The sequence below is a fragment of the Paramacrobiotus metropolitanus genome, unplaced genomic scaffold (genome assembly GCF_019649055.1).
Source record: "Paramacrobiotus metropolitanus isolate TYO unplaced genomic scaffold, Prichtersi_v1.0 Parri_scaffold0000117, whole genome shotgun sequence".
NCBI classification, from domain to species: domain Eukaryota; kingdom Metazoa; phylum Tardigrada; class Eutardigrada; order Parachela; family Macrobiotidae; genus Paramacrobiotus; species Paramacrobiotus metropolitanus.
In genome coordinates, this window is record NW_026570337.1 from 311,123 (window position 1) to 333,044 (window position 21,922).

Here is a 21,922-nt window from a genome sequence, read left to right on the forward strand (position 1 = left end):
GTGGCGGAACAAAATCGAATTTACCGTAAAGCAAGCGTAATCGAGTTCTTGATAGGGGGTCGGGGACGGATAGGAGCTGCAGCATACAGAGCATGTGTACTAATTTCTACCGATATACCCTCTCTATGTTGAAGCATCGGATGAAATCAGAGCGCTCCCCGACCACCAAGTAGGAAACCCGTTACGCTTGATTTTCAGTGAATTCGATTTTCCCTCGACACTTTAAATATTATTCACTTTGCCTCTACGGAACAAAGAAACTCACACTCATTCGTGCGTCGAGCTTCTTCGAAAGTCAAGAAATATTAAAAGGCCAGCAAGAATGAAAACGGGAACCGGACATCGGGCAGCAGTGCAATTCTCATTCGAATTGCAATTTGCAAGTGAGATTGAGGGCTCTTTTACAGAATGCACAACAGTGATTTATCTCTGATTTTGTTTAATGCCCTTTATTTGCGTTTGACCGCTACGTACCAAGTATGGATGGATGTTCCTGTCAACATGGATAAAGAAGTTTTGTCCTTGTTCTTAAGTGAAGCACTATAATAAGCCAACGAGTTAAAGGGGATCCCTGTGAGATGAAAGTGGGTCTGGGCAAACATGAGTAATTTTAAAACGGTAGAAACACCCATAATAATAAATTCCAAAAGTCGGTTTTCTTTCCAGATTTTTTATTCATCCGATTAAACTTAAACAGGAATGCCCTTTGAAGAGTATGTGAAGGCCGATAGCTCCGCCTTCACGATTGGCCATTCGCCGTTGTGTTTCGCTGTTTCTGGGGATTTCCATCCCACACATTTCTGTGGTGTTTGACGGACCTACAGCACAGCTGCGCTGGCTGTAGGATCCGATCTCATTAGTCGGTGTTTGCTGCGCCACGGTGCGCACCTTAGATTTCGGCATTAAAGCCTCAATCCGGGTTCTCCGCTGTTTCGCCGTCGAAGGTACGTGGGCGCCCATAAGGCCCCACGTTACAAGTACTTTAAATTTTTCGAAAAGCTCGAACCGTTTTTTCAAATTACGTTGTAAAAGCGCTCAGTAACAAACGCATTTCTTTAGCCACGCCACGCGTGCCACTGCACTACGCTCAAATTATTGCGGTCGCCACCACATATGTGCGACTGTTAATTAAGTTCATTTTTTCATGTTTACTTAACTTCTTTCTTCATTTGTTCATAACCGTACTCATTAAACTGAATTCAGTTAAATAATAAATAAAATTAAATTAAAATAAATTTAAATAAATAAATTAAAATAAATTTATTTGATTAATAATTATTATTAATTAAACTAAATTAAAAATAATTTAAATAAATTAAATTAAATAAAATTAATTAATTAATTAATTAATTTGAATAATTTAATAAATTTAATTAAATTTAATTAATAATTAATTATTATTACTTATTAATTATTATTAATTAAAGTAAAATAATTTGATTTAAATAAATTAAATTACTTTATCTAGGTAAATTTCTTACACGGAGCTGGTGCAGCCGTCCATATTAGTGACTACAGTTATTTAAGCGTAGTGCGGTGCCGCAGCCAAGACGATTTCGTCACTGATCTCTTTACAACGCAACTGCAAGAAACTTTTAGAGCTTCTTTAAAAATTTCAAGTAATCTGTAAAGGGTATATCCTGCTCAATCGGAAATGAAGTCTGTAAGAATATCGGTTTGTGGAATTTAGTATTTCGGGTGTTTTAGTTAAACGACTATCGCCCACCGACTAATCATAGAGTGTTTCACTTAAACTACCGCATGAGCAGATAAACAAAAGAGGTGGAAGTATATTACGCAAATATAAATCATGAGCACGAAGCTATTTAATCGTTATATAAAAACTGACTACTGTGGCCGCGCGATAAGTTTGCACCACAGAGTGGTATACGAAAATCGTCACACACGTTGCAGCACGTTCTGCGTAAAGAGTGCGCTGTCCGATCGGGGGCAGGCAGCGCCCGGATCTAAAAGTGGTGCAAACTTATCGCGCGGCTACAGTAAACAATGGCGCATATCGTCGATATCGATGGTATATCCGGATTTACAACTTCGGAAAAATAATGAATGCAAGGTAAGAAATATTTTAAAATTTTTCTATGATATTTTGGAAAAAAACTGCTGATTAATAAATACGTATATTTAACAATACAATAAACAATAATAACGATGGTAACATAAGCTCGAAGCGCGGGTAATATTAATTTTCGAGAGATTAAAATTGCAAGTATCTGTATGGCGGAAAGGAGACAGCGCCAGAAAAGCAGTTGAAAGAGAGCGGTAGGGGCGCCGTTGGAGAAGTTGCGCGTCATCCCTTTGCGGAACTTGAGGGAGTTGACCAGGTCGTCTTCCACTTTGGGCAGGAAGCGGTAGTGGAGGTGACCGCAGTGAACTCCATTTCGAAACCGAACTCCATTTGCTCTCAGTTTAAGTAATAGCAAACTAAAGATGTGATAAATTAAACTCCAAAAAGACCAAACAAATCAGAACGGCATCCCGGCTCCAGTTGTTTACGCTCTTCACGGTGAGCTGTCTGCAAAAAAATGCCGGTGCTTGTGCATCGAAAATGCCGGTGCTTGTGCATGAATTGTATATCGAGCTACAGAGTATTTGCCTAACTCGGTAAACAAATGGTCATACTTTTCTTCACTCTGGCCTGCCACTCTTTTCACAAAGGACATCGACGACAGGCACCTTTCGGGCAACTCGAAGATCCTCCACATACGCTGAGGTTAGTGTGAACACTGGCTCCGCCGGAGCGGTTGTAGTTTTGTTTGTTCGACCAGCTTCAGATGGAGGTTCGGATAACTTTTCTGACGTGATGACATTGCGCAGCCACTGACGGAATTCTTTTTCCGCGCCGTAATTTCTACCTGCATATTCGCACTGGCATACATATTTGTTATGCAGCTTAGTCAATGGGTTTCGTATAAATGATTTTTATTACTTTAGCGCGAGTTTTAAAATAATTCTGATACCTTCCAATGGAATTTCCGGATTTATCATGGAATCGTAGGCATATGCGCAACTATAAACGGCGCAGTTATTCGACATAGTTCCTTGAGCAAACAGAGGAACCACTTGGACACGCAGTGGATTGGTTCGTCCGCAAAGCGTCCATATTTGAATTTTGATCCAGTCGTTTTGACGCCAACCGAGAGAATCGAACACGAACACGCACTACGTACCATAGTAACGTCAGTTCTGTTAATTTTATGCACGCAGTTGAGGGAAGTAGCAACATGTTGTTTTCTTTGAACAAGTGTACGACTTACCCCGTCTTTTTTGTCATACTTGATGGTGACAAAGTGATTACTGCCATTAAACAGTGGTTGAATTAAGACTCGACCGCTATCCAACTGCTTTCTGGCTGTGGCTACCACTTCGTAATTCGGCTGGCAACGCAAGATATATTGAGGCATTACGACGGTAACAAATACTGGGTCCGCTGCCGCGTGCTGATTAAGCAGGTGACAAAATGCGTTTACAACGCGAACATCAATAAACTTTCCGACACAGTCCAACATTTTTAGATCGAAATTGAACAGCAAGCATTGTCCGATGCTTTTATAACGCCTGCCCTCTTCCCGCGTCGCGTTGTCTTCGGCCCGCAAGTTAACACTCTGCACATCTTCAGTTTCGTAGACTTCCACTTCTGTTTCCACATGCACTGTTGATATGCCATTTCTATGCACTGTTGATATGCACATTTCTAGCGAATTATGCACATCTTCAGTTTCGTAGACTTCCACTTCTGTTTCCACATGCACTGTTGATATGCCATTTCTATGCACTGTTGATATGCACATTTCTAGCGAATCATTGTGGAGCGTAATACAGCCGGATTTCAAAAATTTATATGCCTAAAAGTTTTTAATTCTGTGTTTACGTGCTTATTGTATATGCCTATCGCGAAACAACAATATTTGATCTGATTTAATTTTATTGCTCTTTCGCTGTGTGCACAAATGTAAATACGAGTACTTTAAAAAATCCAAATAATTATTAGCTGGAATAACGCGATTTTTCAACAAGGATAATTTGCACACAGGCATCTTGCAGCTTTCGGGAAACGCACTCTTGCAAACCGATGTGTGAAGCGGATAACATAATGTTTCTGTAAATTAAGGGACGATTAGCAAGTGCAAACAACCAGAATAGATAAACAGAATATACACGTTCTTCAGTTATGCAGAAATGCTTAAATTTACAGACGACTTACGCATTCCCAGACAACGAAAGCTCCACTATATTTGGCTCCTTAAACTGAGGTTTCAGGTGGTACCCCACATAAGTAAGATCGTTGCAGGTTTTACAGTATAAAAGGTCCAGTACTTGAGTATAACCTTTTTCACCAGTGCGCGTATCCGTCAGTAAAAAATAACGTCCCAGAGTGCGCTTAGGTTTACGGTAGTGTTCGGTCCAGACTGAAATTCCGTCGATGATGGCCGTTTTAAGCGAGAATTTTTCATGGCCATGGCAAGGATGATTTTGGGGCAGTTCGACAGTCATACTTCGCGAAAGCGCTGACCAAGAACACCAACCCTTTCCTTCAATCCCATCCTTTAACCTGGTATATGTACAGGTTGGCAATTACATATAAAAATATAATGAGCAGGCGGTTTTTTAGCGAAGCGCGAATTTCAGAATATTTGCGTACGTTATGCTTAATAAATTACCTTTAATTTGGCTTACACAAATAATGAACATGTCATATTTGTACGTTTGTATATACTGTATGTGTAGCTGTATAAAAAAAGCTTAATTTAACCTTCTGAATATACTATAAAATGCATACTCGTATAGAAAATAAGTCCATAATTACGGTCTGATAACTGAAGTGCCAAAGTATCAGTTTAGCATGCATGCCCCTAGTTCGAGCTTACCGTTGACCTTGTACCAAACGAAGTAGAGATCGTTCGTTTGGAAGGCGAATGTCCGCAGCTTGTTTTCGAATAATTTGGGCACCCAAGAGATTTTTCATTACACTTCTGGTGACGTTGTGCGTAGAATGAGAATGTCGCGTCATCCAACCATTCTGAGATTCAAAAGCAAAAAGATCATAGCAAAACAGCGGTCCCCAAAGGTCAACGATTTCTTCCAAGTGAAGGAGACCATGGAAATTGATTCCAAATTCATTCATATCTAAGCAAAGAGTGAATATTTTAAATTAAGTAAAACGTGCTTCTGTACGTAACAAAACAAAATAAACATATACATTTACCAAATAAAGTGTAAAATTCCAAGCAAAATTCGTGCAATTTCTGGCCAGCTCGTTTGAGGTCATCCAGTCGAATGGGGGTGCTATATAATATTGTTACAGCGTCGACGAGTTTGCACCAATTTGCAAAATATACGGGATCCAGTATACCGTCTAGGCACGGCACTGAGTAAAGCAGGAGCCAGTCTCGAAAATGCGAAGCTTTCCATTGCCTGATGTTTATCGAAAGCGGGTTGTGATCAAACGAAGCAGGAGGAAAAAATTGTTGATACCGACGATTAGCTTCCACGCGCTGCAAAATATGTTTTGCACGAATAATAATTTGCGTAAAGATGAAAATAGTTTATTAAAATGGGGTAACGGCAATATTTCAATGTCAGTTAACAAAATTGTCTTGTAATTTTTTACATACATTTTTCTCACTCAGATACCGTCTAGATCCAGTGAACAAGAGTCCTGTATAACTTTTGACAACTCCCAGGAAGATTCATGCATTGCATCTAGCAAAATTCCTGTTCCATACTTCAGATCATTGTCGATAGCAAGAAGTTTAGGGTAACCGCGAAACCCTTTGGACTAAAACCCAGAAATATTTACCACTTTAATTGAGTTAATTTACAAAAATAATTAGACACGTAAATGAATAAACTAATTGAAAATTTCCGGTGCATGAAGACGCTGTCTTACTGGCTTGTCTGCAGTTGCCCTTTCCGCGTTGTGGTTTATTGAAGCAGTCGTTCGTCGGGTTGGTGTTCTGTCTGGCGGATAGATCCGACAAGTCCCTGAACCTTTTGCAACGCGCTTGCCTTCGATTTCACAGAGAGCACAAGAAAAACGCCCGCTAACGCCCACCATGTTTAAGTAATGTGAACGGGCTGGTAAATCTCCAGATATTGCCGGTGATGTCACGTAAATCCTTTTTCTTCCGCTTTTGGTGTTGATAAATAAGCCGTCAGAATTAATAGCAGTTATCTCGTCGCGCAAATTTCGAAGCACACACTGTGTTGGCGGTTTTCCAACTCCTTGCCAAAGAGAGTAGCATATCAGCTTTTCATTGCGAAATCGCCTGTCTGGTGGCAATTCGGATACCAGGGCAAAAACTGGCCACAAACTTTGCGTGCTGCTTTTAAATATTTGTACACCATCGGTGCTGAGGACCAGCGTTATTACGATGTCACCCGGATCGGCACCATGCGTGTGTCGTGCAGAAATTTGGCTCTTGTGGTACGCTTGCCCGTCAGTAATGTCCCGAATAAGGTTTCCGGACCGATAGCGAGAAATACCATCGTAGACATCTTCATCTGCAAACAGAAGACTTACTACAATACGTGTGGAATTGCTAATTAAAGCTGCGTGAATCATATAATTGGTTTATACATGCAGTATAATTATAGTAAACTTTATTACGCAAAACACGTGTACCTTGGCAAATGTTGATAAGTTGCCGGGCTAAATCTGCAGTAACGTATTTTTCCATCTGTGGATTGCCGCTATAAAAAAAATTCAACAATGTTCACGATATATTTTATAACGTCGTAACAGTTATGATTGTAATTAAGTACTGTACTTCACTTTTGTGACTTTTTACATACCGTCAAGTACAGTACAAATTTAATAATGACAAGCGCATATTCAACAATTTCAGACAATCGCGAACTACTTGATTATTAAGTTAAGGCATGGTCATTATTGTACTGTATGTTCTATATTCCACGCGTTGTTACAGATGTTACTTAAAATAATAAGGTCCAAGGCTCACTATAAAGTAAAGTAATCGAAGACTAACTTACTTTAAAGTAAGTAAGTAAAACTGAAATAAAAAAGAAATAAGTAACTACCTTTAGTGTACTAGTAACACTAAAACTACAGTACAATTATAACACTAGCTTGCACGACGTCAATTATTATGGCGCGATTATTTCCACAAACTACTGTACCTGACTATATTTACTGTACATAGTATATGCCTGTAATTGAGTTTATGTACGTACGTACTTGTTTATGTACTCGTACTTAAAATATCGACATGTTTTAGATACTCTTGTGAATTTAATTATTATTAACTTGCCAGTTTCTGTCGCACGTATCTTTTCCGGTCGCCATTTCAGACTCTTCGTCGCATCCCCTACACACAAGCCGTTCTGTGGCTGCTGCGACACCTGCCGTCTGTAGAACCTCTTGCGATGTTTTGAGTTCGCCGAAATCCAACTTGAGTTTAAGCAGTTTAAGGATCGCATCTGCTTCTCGCTCTGAGAAACCAAAACGCAGGTACAATAGTCCTAGGAGTGCTGACGGACAGGATGTTGGTTCAGGTGCATTCTCTGCCCCCATGTAGTCGTCGTCGGCATGGGCATACTGGCCTTCAAACGGGATAAAATCGACATCATGCTCTTGCTCCGGAAAAACATCGCCGTCCGTGTTGGAAAGTATATCAGTGTGTTTTTGTCTTCAGGTGACGCAAAGCGCTTTTTCTAGCATAACTGGCGTACTTTGTAATTGGAAATACCGTCAGACAGTGTTTACAAATAATCTCCGAATCGGTTTGCAGCAAATGTTCGTCCATGTTCCGCTCAAAATATAACGAAAAAATTTTGGCAATAAATTTCTGTCATAATGAACTGTGTATTACTACATAGACGCACTGTATTGTATAGTAATATAGTGTACAAATGTGCCTACTATATATGTGGTAGAGCTGTTCAGGCTGCCACTATTACGCGCAGAATGACACGGAGATATTTATATAATTAAATGTAAGACCAAAGCGTGGGATAATACACGTGCGTAGAACTGTACCGTGGGAAGACTACGCTAATTGTGTACACGCATTACGCAAACCTCCAGCGCGGGAAGAGGCACGGAAAGCAGACGCATTGTTCTAGCGTATGAATGTTATACTGAATGTGCGTAGCAATACGTACGCAGACAATACGTACGCAGACCTGCAACGCGATATCCGGTGCAAATAACGTACGGAGCAGCGTGTCAGAGAGCGCGCCTCTCGCATGCATAAAGACTACTCTAGTCTGTGTGAGCACATGCATCCATATGGTGTATCAGTTTTATGCAAGTAAAAGAATTGTCAGTTGAATGTGAGAAAACTTTCCCAAAATCAAAATGTTTCCCAAATCTGCACTAGTCTACTGGTTTGTGGACGCGAAACCACGTTGTGGCACCGTCGATCACCACCGTTTGCGCAAATGGGAGTTATTTCAGATGGAGCTGGAGGAGGGAAATGCATGTGAGGCATTGTGGTCTAAAGGGAAATGGATCCCTTGTATTATTCTACGCTTCGACGAAAGTAAGTTTTTTCTTGAATAAGTTCTCCACAAAATATATATATATGATTAGTGTAAATATCACAGACTATAAATTGGATATTTGTATACAGCTAGAGACGCCAAAGCACTGGAGAATCGATATTTGGCGGACCAGAGCGACATCGACCGCGAGGATTCCAACGGTCGCGATGCAGCGGAGAATGTGGCCCAGAAGTGCGGTGTTACACTCCAAGATATGCGAAAAAAGTATATTGACTCGCTGGCTCGGCCGCTAAAAGCTGGAGCGAGAGGCAGGAAGACAACGGTGCCCAAGGAACCTGCCACGAACTCACAGCGGGCAGCCCCAACGCCTGCACTGGCACCCGCCTCGACACGTCTGCCAGCCATGCCACCCCTGCTTGTTCCAGCCGTAAATCCAGCGGCCCCTGTTATCCGAGCGCCCGATGCTACTACTCCGTCTAGCGTTGCGGTTCTACCATCTGTGCCAGTTCAGCGCATTGCCGTGCATGCAGAGGCTCATCACGCTCGTGTTGAAGGCAGCACTTTGTCAGCCAGCGGAGAAAGCGCGGAAGCCGCTGCACATCAGCGAAATGTTGGGCAGCAGACGTTATTCCGAGAACGCACCCCGGAACTGGCACAGCGAATCGACGTCTTAAGCACCGACATGCTTAAGTTAAAAAAAGAAGTGACTCACTTGAAAGACCAAGTAAGCTACATTAAGTCGGCCATATAAAATCTCTTTTAAATTATAAATAGTAACTATTAAATTTTTAATTTTACTTATATATATGTTTATCGTATGTTTATTTTTTGTAACATTCATAAATGTTTTTTTGACGAATATTCATTACCGCTTATTTATTTTCTTTCAGAATTCACAGCTAGTCGCTGACAACTTGAAACTTGGAAAACAGGTAATCAATAATACGTGTACATTGCATGAATTATTTAATATATTGATAATATATATTATATCGTCGACATTCGGTAACAGTATGATTTTCATTTTTAGCTGCAGTCACTGGAGTCTCGGGTGGCGTCTAAAAGTCGGGAGAGTGCCGAGGACAAAGATCTATTGGTAAATCAATAAATTTTTAATTAAATTTTGTTAGAATTGCTGACCAACAAATAACTGCGCTTATATAAAATTAACTGTTAAAAATATGTATTGTGAATATTTTTTTCAATTTGACTAATTTTTTTCTCATTTTGTGGTGCTCAGGACAAAATGAAGCAGCATACGCAGGTACCGTATGCCATCAAAGCTGGACTGCTGCATTTTTTTAAGGAGGAGGAGTTGGTGTACGGTGCGTTGACGGCAAAAGGCGCAGCCGCATCGCTTATTGCGCGGAACGTGTTAGATGCCAAGTGCATCAAGAGTAGTACGTTTGTTTAACTCACGCCAATTCTGCGCATGTGCATTTGCACGGATGCGCAAGTGTGTATGAGCATTTGCACACATGCGCATATGTATAAGTGCATTTGCAATTGCACACATGCGCACAAGTATACGATACACCTGTGCATGTGCATCTGCACGGATATGTGGATAAATGGAAATAATTTTGTAAATTTGATTTGTATGCTGACCACAACACAGTATGTCGTGATTGAATGTACCATGTACCATGGTACATGGCCCAGGTACATGGTACAGGTACCGTTACCATGGTAACGCGTACCTGGTGCCAAGTACCAGTCGCATAATAACAGATATGCATTGGCCTATGAAAATCTAGTTGGTAATTACAAACATGTGTGCATTCTATCTGAAAGTTACGGAAGAAAACTGTTTTCGGCCATTGTATACTATCCAATCTTTTTTTGAACCATTGCAACTGCTACTGATTTGTTTACCGGGTGTTGATATGATATTGTTGTACTATTCCATGGATTAACCAGGATTGATAGCCAATTACTTTCAAGCTCTAACGGAATAACGGGTAAGGGGGAAAGAAGTAAATGTTTGTTTGGTTTACTTTCGTTTCACCCTGAATTCCGATCTTGCGTCAGATTTCGTTCTGTTTGTGTGGATATTTAATTGCATTATTTAAAGCTTTATTGCATTTGATTTACCAGCTTTACTTAATATATGTCGTCATAAACAACTCCGTTTATCATGGCATCATTTTGTAAATAAAAAAACCACAATATCAAACAATGTTTCGTCGGTACATGTGACAAAAGAAATTGCAAACACTACAATTCCAGTTTCTGGATACAAAACGTTTTAATGTGTGAAAACCAGGCTCTGTAAAGTTTGGATTCCAAAACGCCCAGGGTGCCATTGCTATCAAAGGCCAGCAGTGCTTCCCACTATTTGCAAGTATTTAAGCACCGTAGATCCACCCTTTTTCGTGTCGAAGAACTCCCGAAATACGGAATGGTCGTTATTGCGGACATCGGGTACCCTCCACATGGTATTCCGGGATCTGCGGTCTGAACAAAGGACTTAGGGTTACATTTTTTATCGGGCATCTCGTTTATCTTTATTGCCTCACCTTTGTCGAAGAGACGGAACGCAGGATGTGAGTTATAGCGTCATATTACGTAATGTCTGATTCCAGGAATCACTTTGTAGGACTTTTCCTATTCCTTCCGTAATGATTATAGCAGCGAATACTATAAAAAATAACACGTACAGAATCACTAACAAAACTTTTTCGCATTTCTTCTGGACGCCAACAGCGTCCGGAAGCATATGCTGTAGCCCAGCCATGTTATGCACCTTGTGTTGTGTTTGCAGTGCTTAAATAGACTCGTTATTGTTTTTGTGCAGACATGAACATGAACAGAAGAGCGCTGAAAAGGTGTCACCTTTTCTGCTGGCTGAAGCAAGGAATACCAATCGAGAAACCATGTGCGGAGCGGTGGATAGCTTCTAATTTCAACATCAGATTACTTAATTTGCTGAATTCGCCATTTAAGCACGTAGAACAATACTGAAAACATTATTTTCAAAAATGTATAGTACTGTTAAAGAATATCCGCGCCTCAGTGCGCCCTTTGGGATGTGTGTTTGTGGACCGACCATGTCGGGTAAATCAGAGTTTGTTTTCTCATTAATTGAGCAACGGAACCGCATGATTGATAAACCACCAACAAAAATTATCTATTGTTACGGTGCTTGGCAAAGTGGATTCGAAAAGCTACTATCTGCAAACCCTTTTATAGAATTTATTAAAGGATTGGACGAATTCTTTGCCTGTTCCGAGTCACTAGATGAAAAGGTGCCTACATTAGTTGTTATTGACGACTTGGCGACTGATCTCTGCAAAGACGTGCGGTGTGCCAATCTTTTTACACGCGGAATCCATCACAAAAATGTTTCAGTTATCGTGCTTCTACAAAATCTATTTAAGCAAGGCAATGTCATGCGGGACATTACCCTCAATCTACAGTATCTAGTCCTTTTCAAAAACGTGAGAGATGTAAATCAAATAGCATTATTGGCCAGACAGACCGGACTGAAGCAACTGGTTACTGCTTATAGTAAGGTCACTGCACTACCGTACCAACCTTTAATTTTGGACTTGCGACCAACGTGCCCAGAATACTTACGTATTCGCTCCCATATCTTTCCCAACGAGCACATGAGGATTTATTTGGATCGAAATTCGTCACAACTGCCAAAATGTCGGAACGCGTAAAATCGTTAGCACCCTTTATCATCACCCTACAGAATTTAAAACCGCGACAACGACGCGTTCTGATGAGTTACATGAGTAAACCGCAGATGAAAGCTTTGGAAGAAATCGCCGTCAACATTGTAAAAAAATACTGTCGCATTGACACCATCCCAAATGGATAAATGTAAACGCCATCGCAAAGCATTAAAGCTCATTGCACTGCGACGCTATCCTCTCAAACAAAAGCGAATAATCTTACAACAAGGAGGATTTATTGGGGCTATCTTACCGGTTATTGCTGGGGTCCTAACATCGTTGATTGGAAATGGATGAGTACTATATTGTTCCTAGACGCATTATGGAAGAGCGCCTGCATGAGAAAATACAAGTTAACAAAGAACCTCCGGAAGCCAGAGCTGTTGTTTCTTTGGACGAACTTGTTGCCAAAACCTTAAGACGAACCGATATAAACGAGTATGAGAAAGCCGACCTGCTAACAAGCATTTTGGAGCGTTTCTTAGCATTGAAACAAAAAGTCTTACCTGACGAAAACCCTGTGCAATTCTCCGATGAAACCGTGTTGCAACCGGCACCATTAGGAGTACAACAAGAGCTGGAAAAGTTTCGCAAACGCAAAAGAACTGACGAAGATGAAATAGAACAAGTGCCAAAGCAACCGCGCCCACAATTATTTCCATCGACGTTGCCAACCAAAGGGCAAAAAAGGTATCTGGAAGACGATCGAGATGGTCCAATAAAACATGGTCGTGTTGCCTTGTTTCCACCAACACTGCCAGCAAAAGGACGAAAGCGTAAAACCGCGGACGATCATCCAAATAGCCGTAAACAACGCCGTGTACCCTTGTTTCCATTATCCATTGGAAAAAGGAAAACGGAAAGTGCCAACGAAGATACCGGTCGGAAACTGCGTTCCCGAACTGTTCAAAGTGGTAGTGGTCAACATAGGATTCAGTGGATAACCTTACCATAATGTCCAGCTTTCTTCCTACTGTATTGCGACTGTGTCGGATATTTAAGATCAATTGCGTATCCAGTTGTTGCAATAATGGAGAAACTGATGAAAAAATATCTGAACCCTCGCGATCCCGGAAGTCTTGGCGGCGTCGACAGGTTCCGAAAAAGTTTAAAGACCAGAGCCGACAAACGGAAAGCACAGGCGATCTTGCAGGAGATCGATGCCTACACTGTCAACAAAGAATCACGCAAACGCTTCCCGCGCAACCGCATAATAACAACTAACCTCCGCCAACAGTATCAAGCGGATCTGGCCGATCTAGCCAAGTATTCGAAGGAAAACGATGGATACAAATATTTGCTGTTTGTTATTGATTGTTTTTCCAAGAAACTCAGTATTCAACCTCTGAAAACCAAAACGGGTGCTGATACCAAGGAAGCGCTAACCAATGCGTTCAATGATTTGGGAGAGCCGGAAAAACTGCAATATGATAAAGGGACTGAGATGTTGAATAGAACGGTGGCCAAGTACTTGAAAGACAAACAAATTCAGTTCTTCACTTCCGAGAACGAAGACATCAAGTGTTCCATGGCGGAGCGCGTTATTCGAACCATCAAAACGCGGATATTTCGATTGTTTCGGTCCCGCTTATCGACGCGCTATATTGACAAAATGCAAGACCTGGTGTACTCGTACAACCATTCCAAACACCGTGCGCATGGTATGCGACCCAGTGATGTACGGCAAGACAATTCGTTGGCAGTGTACAATGCTTTGTACAAGCACAAAGACGTCAAGAAGCCACGGTACAAAGTCGGTGATGCCGTGCGGATTGCGGTGCATAAAACAAAGGTGGAAAAAGGGTATACTTACCGTTTCAAAGAAGAAATCTTCTACATCCATCAGGTGATCCCGCATCGTATTCCGGTCTATCGTTTGAAGGATTACCAAGATGAAGTTATTAAAGGAACGTTTTATGAGCATGAACTGTCACCAGTCTCGAATCCACAGCATAAGGAACACGCAATTGATTTTATTGTTAAGCGGCGCGGAAAGAAAGCATTAGTCCGTTGGTTAGGTTACGGACCCGAACACGATTCTTGGGAACCACTATCATATTTGAAGGAGCGCCTTTCTACATAACCTTACCCAGTGATGTCGCCACAGAAGCGGCCAACACGCCCTCCAACTGGACTACCAAACTGAAGCATCCCATTACCTTGAAGGGCAAATGGGAAATGGCCCTGGTGGAACTGCAGTATTTAAATTCTTTCTATACTCTACCTACCGAGCAAAAAATTCAACTGGATATTGTCCGCGAATTTCGGGTTAAAAAAGAAGAAGACTTTATTGATAGCGTCAATTACGTTGTGCACCAAGAAATTTTGACGGTTCCTCCCGGAAATTATAAGAATGCCGAGCTTTTACTGCAAACCGTCAACAACTTAGCTCCTACAATCGGACCGTACATGGTGGATGACGCTCTACATCAGGATAAAAGTGCTTTGCCGGATAACAAAGCTTTCAACTTGCAATTTTTTAACCTCAACAAACCACCGAGTGAAACTGCTTATTGGCAACGATCGAGTGTCAGTTACGTTTCCCCCCTGGATCCGTTACCTTGCAAAAAATACTCGGGTTTGAACAAGCGGAATTTAAACCAGATGTACCCGCAGAAACTCACTCCAATGCACTGGGACCCTTTCCGTTTGTTACCAAAACCAGTAGCATCAAGTACTTGTCATTCCTCAGTAAAGCTCCTCCACCTAAACTGACCACCTTCTTGTCGGAACGACCGGTGAACACCATGCTGGGGAACCAAAGCCTGTTTCTGTACAGTGATGTTGCAGACTACAGCCTGATTGGTGATACTGCCGCGCAGTTTTGCGCGCTGTACCTATTAGAGGGAGGTCAACCAAATTGTGGAAGCACGTTTCGACATTCCCCACTATGTTCCCGTATTACGCCAACATTTCGAAACTATTCATTTAACTATTGCCAACGACCTGGGTGACGACGCTAAATTTCAGACGGGAAAATCACTAGTAAAATTACATTTTCGACCACAACGCTTATACTGAAAATGCCCTCGTCGCCTATGTCCCAGACCCGCGACGCTACGAAAACGTTTTCGTGAGCCAAACGGGAGGAAGTGCTCTCATTCGCTATCGTGGCACACTACAAAATGGATCCGGGTTCCCACAAATTTTGAAGAATTTATTTGCCAAAATTACCAACTTTGCCAAACCGATACTGCGTAGAGCAGCGCCGCATGCTAAAGCTGCTTTAGAAGCCGCCACCCCTCACTTGCAAGATGCGGCAACCGGGGTTATTAAAGAAGCAGGAGCGGCGATTGGTAAACGCCTAGTTTCGCAAGAAGGAGAAGGCGTTCGGAAGAAACAACGTGTTAAACGTAAAGTACATCGCATTAAACGTATTCCGCCAACCAGCATTCCGGACTTTTCTAAACAATGGCACTGCTCATGATGGAACATTCCGAACCGGCCATGCAGCTGGAAAATCAGCTGTTTGCCTTGCCGGCTACATTGACCGACCGCTGGCGTACCGAACACGAGAAACTGAACCCTACAACTATTTTGACCGACAATGGATCCGCTGGTGACATTAATTTCTTTATACCACCTAGTACGGCTGGTCTGCTCAGTTTGGCAGATATGATATTGGAGTTGGAAGTGGGCATCAAAGTGCGTAAAACTACCGGTGACTGGGAATTGGTAACCGCGGATGATGGGGTGGCACCGGTCAATAATTTCTTGCACTCGCTCTTCTCATCCTGTCATGTAACGGTAGCCAATCGACTGATCTCGGATGCCGCCACGTTCTATCCATACCGAGCATACTTTGAGTCATTGCTATCGCATAGCAAAGAGGCTCAAAGTAGCCAGTTGACTTCGGCTGCATTCTATTTGGACACGCCCGCCAAACATAACGATGAGACGTCTAATCAAGGAGAAAAGAGCCGTAAGGCTTTATTTCAAACCGGACAATATGTTCAACTTTCTGGAAGACTATTTTCGGACTTGTTTGACCAAAGCAAACCACTGTGCACAGGGGTTCCTGTGAACATCCGTCTGGTAGTCAGCCGCCCTGAATTTGCCCTGCGTGTGTGGGATAAAGATGCCACGAAAACGTTTAAGCCCTTCATTCGCAATGCTCGGTTGTCTATCCGACGCTACATTCCCTCACCGGATTTTCTGACAGCTGTTGCTGGTGAATTGTTAAAGAAAACCGTCAAATATCATGTTGAGCGGATAGTTATGCGCGTGTCGGACATTCCTCAAAAGACGCAAAGCACCGTGGTCAGCAATCTACAGATTGGGCAAATACCCAAAGTCGTGTTCGTTGGATTTGTCGATAGCGAAGATTTTCACGGATCCATCAAAAAGAATCCGTTTAACTTTCAACATTTCAACATTACACAACTTAGTGTGGAAGTGGATGGTCAGAGCTTCCTAGCAAACCCTATATAAGTGATTTTGAACACAACTTATCCTTGGAGTGCTACGATGGTTTGCTCGATACTCTGGGATACCGACCGAGTTTGCAAGGCGGACTACCGTTCAACCGCACCGAATATAATCAAGGATATACCGTATTTGGTTTTGACCTTACACCAGGACATACTGGCCGGGGACCTTTGACCTTGATAAAACAAGGAAATCTGAGTGTATCAGTTTCCTTTGCTAAACCATTGACGACAACAATCATGATGGTGTGCATGCTGATTTATGACAGCATCATCGAAATTAATCAACATCGCCAGTTGATTGCGGATTTTTCAACATGAACACGGAGCAAATTCACCACTGTCTGCAGGGAAATCCTGTTACCACCCAGCTGTTCCGCGGTGTGTTTGCCAGTGACCAAGTTCCGCCATGTTTAGCCCCGTACCCTGGAGCATGTGTAGTTAACACAGACCCCTCTGACCAAAATGGCGCACACTGGATTGCTTTGCTACAAACCCAAGCGGGAATCTTGGAAGTGTTTGATTCGTATGGTAAAGCGTTGGAAACGTATTCTCAGCACTTCTCTATGCTTGCTCAGAATAATACTATTGTCTGTCAAGACGAACAGTTTCAGTCCGAATATAGTACCGTGTGTGGTCAATATTGCTTATTTTTTGTTTTGAGACGCGCTAGCGGCGAATCTTTCACTAATATTGTACATTTATTTACCGATAATCGAACAAGCAACGACAAGATGGTGTGTCAGTATGTAAATTCTTTTTTTGATATCAACACAGCACTAGTTGACGGATCTTTTCTCCGTCAGATATGTCAACGATTAATGAAATGAACCATGCAAAAACGATCTGTTCAAAGAAATAAATAGAACAAATGCCGTGTTATACTGTAGTGACAACCATAAAATGCATTACAGAAATCCTAAGTTAAACTTGGTTCAGAGAGCAGTTTACTTGCATACGGATTTGATTTTCATGTGTATCCAAATACTTCACCACATCCAAACTTAAGGCTTGCTTAAAGCTCAGTTCTTCAAAACCAAACAAAATGCCATGCACAAAACGAGCATCCAACAGACGTTGCACAGCATCTTTCCATTCCGTATCCGTTAACACGTCCCGGAAATCAGGGCATCTTTCATGAACTAGTTTCACCATAGCATCAATAATAGCGTCGCACAACTTCTCATGACAAAGACCTTTTTTATCAGCATCCACATCCTCAACGATTTCGTCCACACTGACAATATGTTTGAAGAGAGTGAAATCCCGTATGAGTTCTTTCAACGCTTCGTAGCACTTCTCGTTCAATGAAATCCCGTTTCTCGTGGGCATCAAATCACCTTCTTGAGACCGCTGATAGCGGCGAAAGCTGGCCACGTTAGGACGGCTCCAGCTGAAGTACACCCCCCGGTCCAGTAAGAATAAAGGAGGTAAATTTCCATTGGAATGATCCAGATCGGCTTTTCCCGTCAGCAGTAACGATACCAAGCGCATGAATCCTCTTTTGGTAAGGCTTATCGTTTTCGCCCACGTCTGCTTCCATTTCCCGGGCGGCCCTTCCTTCCATTCACCAATAAAAATTCGAGTTTCTTCCCACTGATAATCGACATGCACAAATTTCTCGTAGCCCAGACGATACACAGGACGACCGCTCTCTGTGAAGGCTAAACGAGGATGAGTCTTCTCGACACTGCACTTAGTCTTGTTGACTAGTGGCATTTTAGGCTTCGAGTCTGAACGGCGGCGTTTTAGAGATGGTTCCATTTTTGTCAGAGCTGAACTCAAATGAAGTGTATGTTGAGCGCACGCAAGTTGTAAAACAAATGTTTGAAGGTCAACTGTGGTACATGGTGCCAGGTAAAGTACCTGGCACCAGGTACCATAAACCAACGCTGTTGCCAAGTGATAAACGAGTTGTGTATTTCAGTCTAGTCTTGACCATGGCTCTGCCATGTGTTTTAGATGCTGATTGGTTTATAATTGAAAAGGTACCATATATCAAACAGCTGGCCTTCTCGTGCCCAGAAAAACATGACAGTGGGCAGTACACCTTCAGCTTACCACGATCAGCCGGTAAACACGCTCGCGAGTTGCAGAAACAGGCCAAGCATTCCCATGGACTTCTCTGGAGCACCTTTGGTGATTATCGACACAATCAAGTGACGGTTGCCTTGGAAGACATGTTTAACCGTATTGGCCGTCCTAGTAAGCTAACTTTCTATGCCAAGGGTTTGGAGAAGTGCCGTTTACTGGAGCGTTATGTGCCCCAAGTGGTCAATCTTGAGGAACTAGGTTGCCCCGTCTATCACCGTCTAACAGATGTGCCCCAAACAACACTGCGCAAAGCTATTCGGTTCGGTTTGTGGTTCTACTGCCATGCCAAACATCATGAATGTCGTTGCCGTTGCGGATTTAAACACTATCCTCAATCTGAAGGAGATTGAAAAGAAAGTACCGATGGCGCAGTATATTCCCCGCAAGTTTTCCGGCTTACTCATTCGTATTCTGTCTCCCTATAAAGCACATTGCCAACTTTATTCCAACGGAAAAATCACGGTCAATGGCGCTCGTTCGGAATCTGCTGCCAGAGAATTGGTCGACAAGTTTACCAGCATTCTTCAATCAATTGGGTACCGTTGTATCGTTTCGGGATTTCGAATTGTTAACATTGTTGTCAGTCATGATTTTGATAAACGTATACATATTGAGAAATTTAGTCAACATTACAAGTTGGAATATACTCCTGAATTGTTTAGTGGTTTACGTATAAAATTGCCTTGGTGTACTGCTGTGCTCTTTCCATCGGGAAAGTGCAACTTTTTGGGATTGAAAGAAATGCATAACATACAAATATCTGTAGACTTTGTCGGTAGAATGATTGCAATGCAATAAATTTATTCAATTGTGTATCATGCTGGCCTTTGATAGCAATGGCACCCTGGGCGTTTTGGAATCCAAACTTTACAGAGCCTGGTTTTCACACATTAAAACGTTTTGTATCCAGAAACTGGAATTGTAGCGTTTGCAATTTCTTTTGTCACATGTACCGACGAAACATTGTTTGATATTGTGGTTTTTATTTACAAAATGATGCCATGATAAACGGAGTTGTTTATGACGACATATATTAAGTAAAGCTGGTAAATCAAATGCAATAAAGCTTTAAATAATGCAATTAAATATCCACACAAACAGAACGAAATCTGACGCAAGATCGGAATTCTGGGTGAAACGAAAGTAAACCAAACAAACATTTACTTCTTTCCCCTTACCCGTTATTCCGTCAGAGCTTGAAAGTAATTGGCTATCAATCCTGGTTAATCCATGGAATAGTACAACAATATCATATCAACACCCGGTAAACAAATCAGTAGCAGTTGCAATGGTTCAAAAAAAGATTGGATAGTATACAATGGCCGAAAACAGTTTTCTTCCGTAACTTTCAGATAGAATGCACACATGTTTGTAATTACCAACTAGATTTTCATAGGCCAATGCATATCTGTTATTATGCGACTGGTACTTGGCACCAGGTACGCGTTACCATGGTAACGGTACCTGTACCATGTACCTGGGCCATGTACCATGGTACATGGTACATTCAATCACGACATACTGTGTTGTGGTCAGCATACAAATCAAATTTACAAAATTATTTCCATTTATCCACATATCCGTGCAGATGCACATGCACAGGTGTATCGTATACTTGTGCGCATGTGTGCAATTGCAAATGCACTTATACATATGCGCATGTGTGCAAATGCTCATACACACTTGCGCATCCGTGCAAATGCAAATGCACATGCGCAGAATTGGCGTGAGTTAAACAAACGTACTACTATCAAGCGTGTACAAGGTAATTCAGTTCTGCCAGGAATTGTTACTTTTATTTCTGTTTATTTTTATTACGTCTTGTTTTTTATAACAAAAGGATATTTAAAAATTATTTTATAGCCTAGCCCAGGCCATATTATTATTTCTGCTTATTATTGTCCTTATGTAGAGTGCTTGGTATCCTGGTGCGCGTTTCGAAACAAGCCGGAGTTGACGGATGATAAATTTCGGAAGAAGGTGACCACCTGTCTGGAAACCGCGAAATGTAATCACAAAGCCGCGATAAAGCGCTTGGAAGGTTCAGGCGGAAGCAACGACGCCAGCATGGACACGGGCGATTCACTGATGTTATAAGCCAAATACTAATTTTGGGCAATTTTGTATTTTTTTCTCTTCTTGCCGTATGCCTGGTTATCTTGCCTTCCAGTTGATATCCACTTGATTTTTAATCTCCAGTCTGTCAATTTTCGTCTACATTGAAGTCAACTTATTTTGCAATTTTTTGTGCTAGCCGAATTAAGGCGATTAAAATTTTGTTATTTCAGTTAAACGTCAATTAGATCACTATAAACCGGCGTAATTTGTCTTGCACACTTCAAGTGAAAAAACGAAATTAATATGTAGGCAACAATTAATTAAGCGAACACCCCCGGCCGTTACCAGAAAATCTGCTAATTCAGGCCCAGGTGGAGCCAGCACAGGCACCGGAAGTGAATGCCGCTGGTCTGATTGCCATTGTGTGCAGGCCTATCCCATGCCGGACAGGCCTGTACGTTTGGGGCATATCAGGCCTGAACACTTGGTCTTCCGGTGAGTTTCTGGTCATGGTCGGGTCACACAAAACGGCCTGTATTAAGCCAGAGCAGGTGTTCGTGTTGCACTGGGTAACTTGGTCGTTTGAACTCTATCTGTCTGCATTATCGTAGAGCGGCAATGATCTAACATAATAATATTAATATTACATACTGTAGGTATCTAGCGCAGACACATATTCAATGTTTAAAATTTTAATGGTTTTAAATATGTACTTACTGCATTTTTTCTTTGTACCTTAAAAGATGAATGTGGTCGTACAATATAAGCACATAAGTACAAAAGGCGCATAATTATTGTTAGCTAATACACGTGCAAGCACGTGTACATGCATGTTAATACACGTGTAATGGACGTATCCATGTACAAGCTTGTAAGAAAATTAAGTACTTGTATGGTCGTTTAAGTGAAACACTATAACAAGTGAATGACGATGGTCGTTTAAATGAAACACCTGAAATAACATTTTCCACAAACCGATGTTCTTTCGGATTTTTTACTCATCCGCTTAAACGGAATTTAGCCTTTACAAAGTATTCGAAATTTTTAAAAAATCTTGAACCGTTTTCTTGCAAACGCGTCGTTAAAGAGATCGTGACGAAAGCGCTTTAGCCACGCAACGATTGCCACTGCACTACGCTCAAGTATTTGCAATCACCCCCCCCACACATGTGCGGC

General features: G+C 41.8%; 2 protein-coding genes and 2 long non-coding RNA genes across 8 annotated transcripts; 1 reads left to right on the top strand and 3 right to left on the bottom strand.

Moving 5' to 3' along the window:
- Positions 1–2,196: 2,196 nt before the first annotated feature.
- On the bottom strand, positions 2,197–3,100 carry LOC129598214 (uncharacterized). Its single transcript, XR_008691672.1, has 3 exons — positions 2,979–3,100; positions 2,641–2,873; positions 2,197–2,533 (listed from the first exon to the last, which is right to left on the bottom strand). It is a non-coding gene; the product is annotated as an uncharacterized LOC129598214 (long non-coding RNA).
- An 876-nt stretch (positions 3,101–3,976) lies between these two features.
- Positions 3,977–6,507, bottom strand: LOC129598205 (uncharacterized). The gene is made up of 5 exons (XM_055495986.1): positions 6,400–6,507; positions 5,225–5,513; positions 4,887–5,145; positions 4,223–4,570; positions 3,977–4,117 (listed from the first exon to the last, which is right to left on the bottom strand). The coding sequence occupies exons 1-5, from the start codon at positions 6,505–6,507 to the stop codon at positions 4,006–4,008; spliced, it is 1,116 nt and encodes a 371-aa protein (XP_055351961.1). The 3' UTR covers positions 3,977–4,005.
- Positions 6,508–8,261: 1,754 nt separating this feature from the next.
- LOC129598211 (uncharacterized) lies at positions 8,262–20,946 on the top strand. 3 transcript variants are annotated; one of them, XM_055496001.1, is made up of 6 exons: positions 8,262–8,522; positions 8,613–9,208; positions 9,375–9,416; positions 9,515–9,580; positions 9,725–9,884; positions 20,601–20,946. In XM_055496001.1, exons 1-6 carry the CDS (start codon positions 8,339–8,341, stop codon positions 20,783–20,785), a joined length of 1,233 nt encoding a protein of 410 aa, XP_055351976.1. In that variant the 5' UTR covers positions 8,262–8,338; the 3' UTR covers positions 20,786–20,946. The 3 variants fall into 3 exon arrangements, with proteins under 3 accessions (XP_055351976.1, XP_055351977.1, XP_055351978.1); XM_055496002.1 differs by having other exon boundaries at positions 9,725–9,809; XM_055496003.1 differs by having other exon boundaries at positions 9,725–9,748; positions 20,601–20,797.
- On the bottom strand, positions 10,676–14,562 carry LOC129598213 (uncharacterized). 3 transcript variants are annotated; one of them, XR_008691670.1, is made up of 4 exons: positions 12,421–14,562; positions 12,022–12,128; positions 11,004–11,124; positions 10,676–10,941 (listed from the first exon to the last, which is right to left on the bottom strand). It is a non-coding gene; the product is annotated as an uncharacterized LOC129598213 (long non-coding RNA). The 3 variants fall into 3 exon arrangements; XR_008691671.1 differs by having other exon boundaries at positions 12,064–12,178; XR_008691669.1 differs by having other exon boundaries at positions 12,022–12,178.
- Positions 20,947–21,922: the final 976 nt, after the last annotated feature.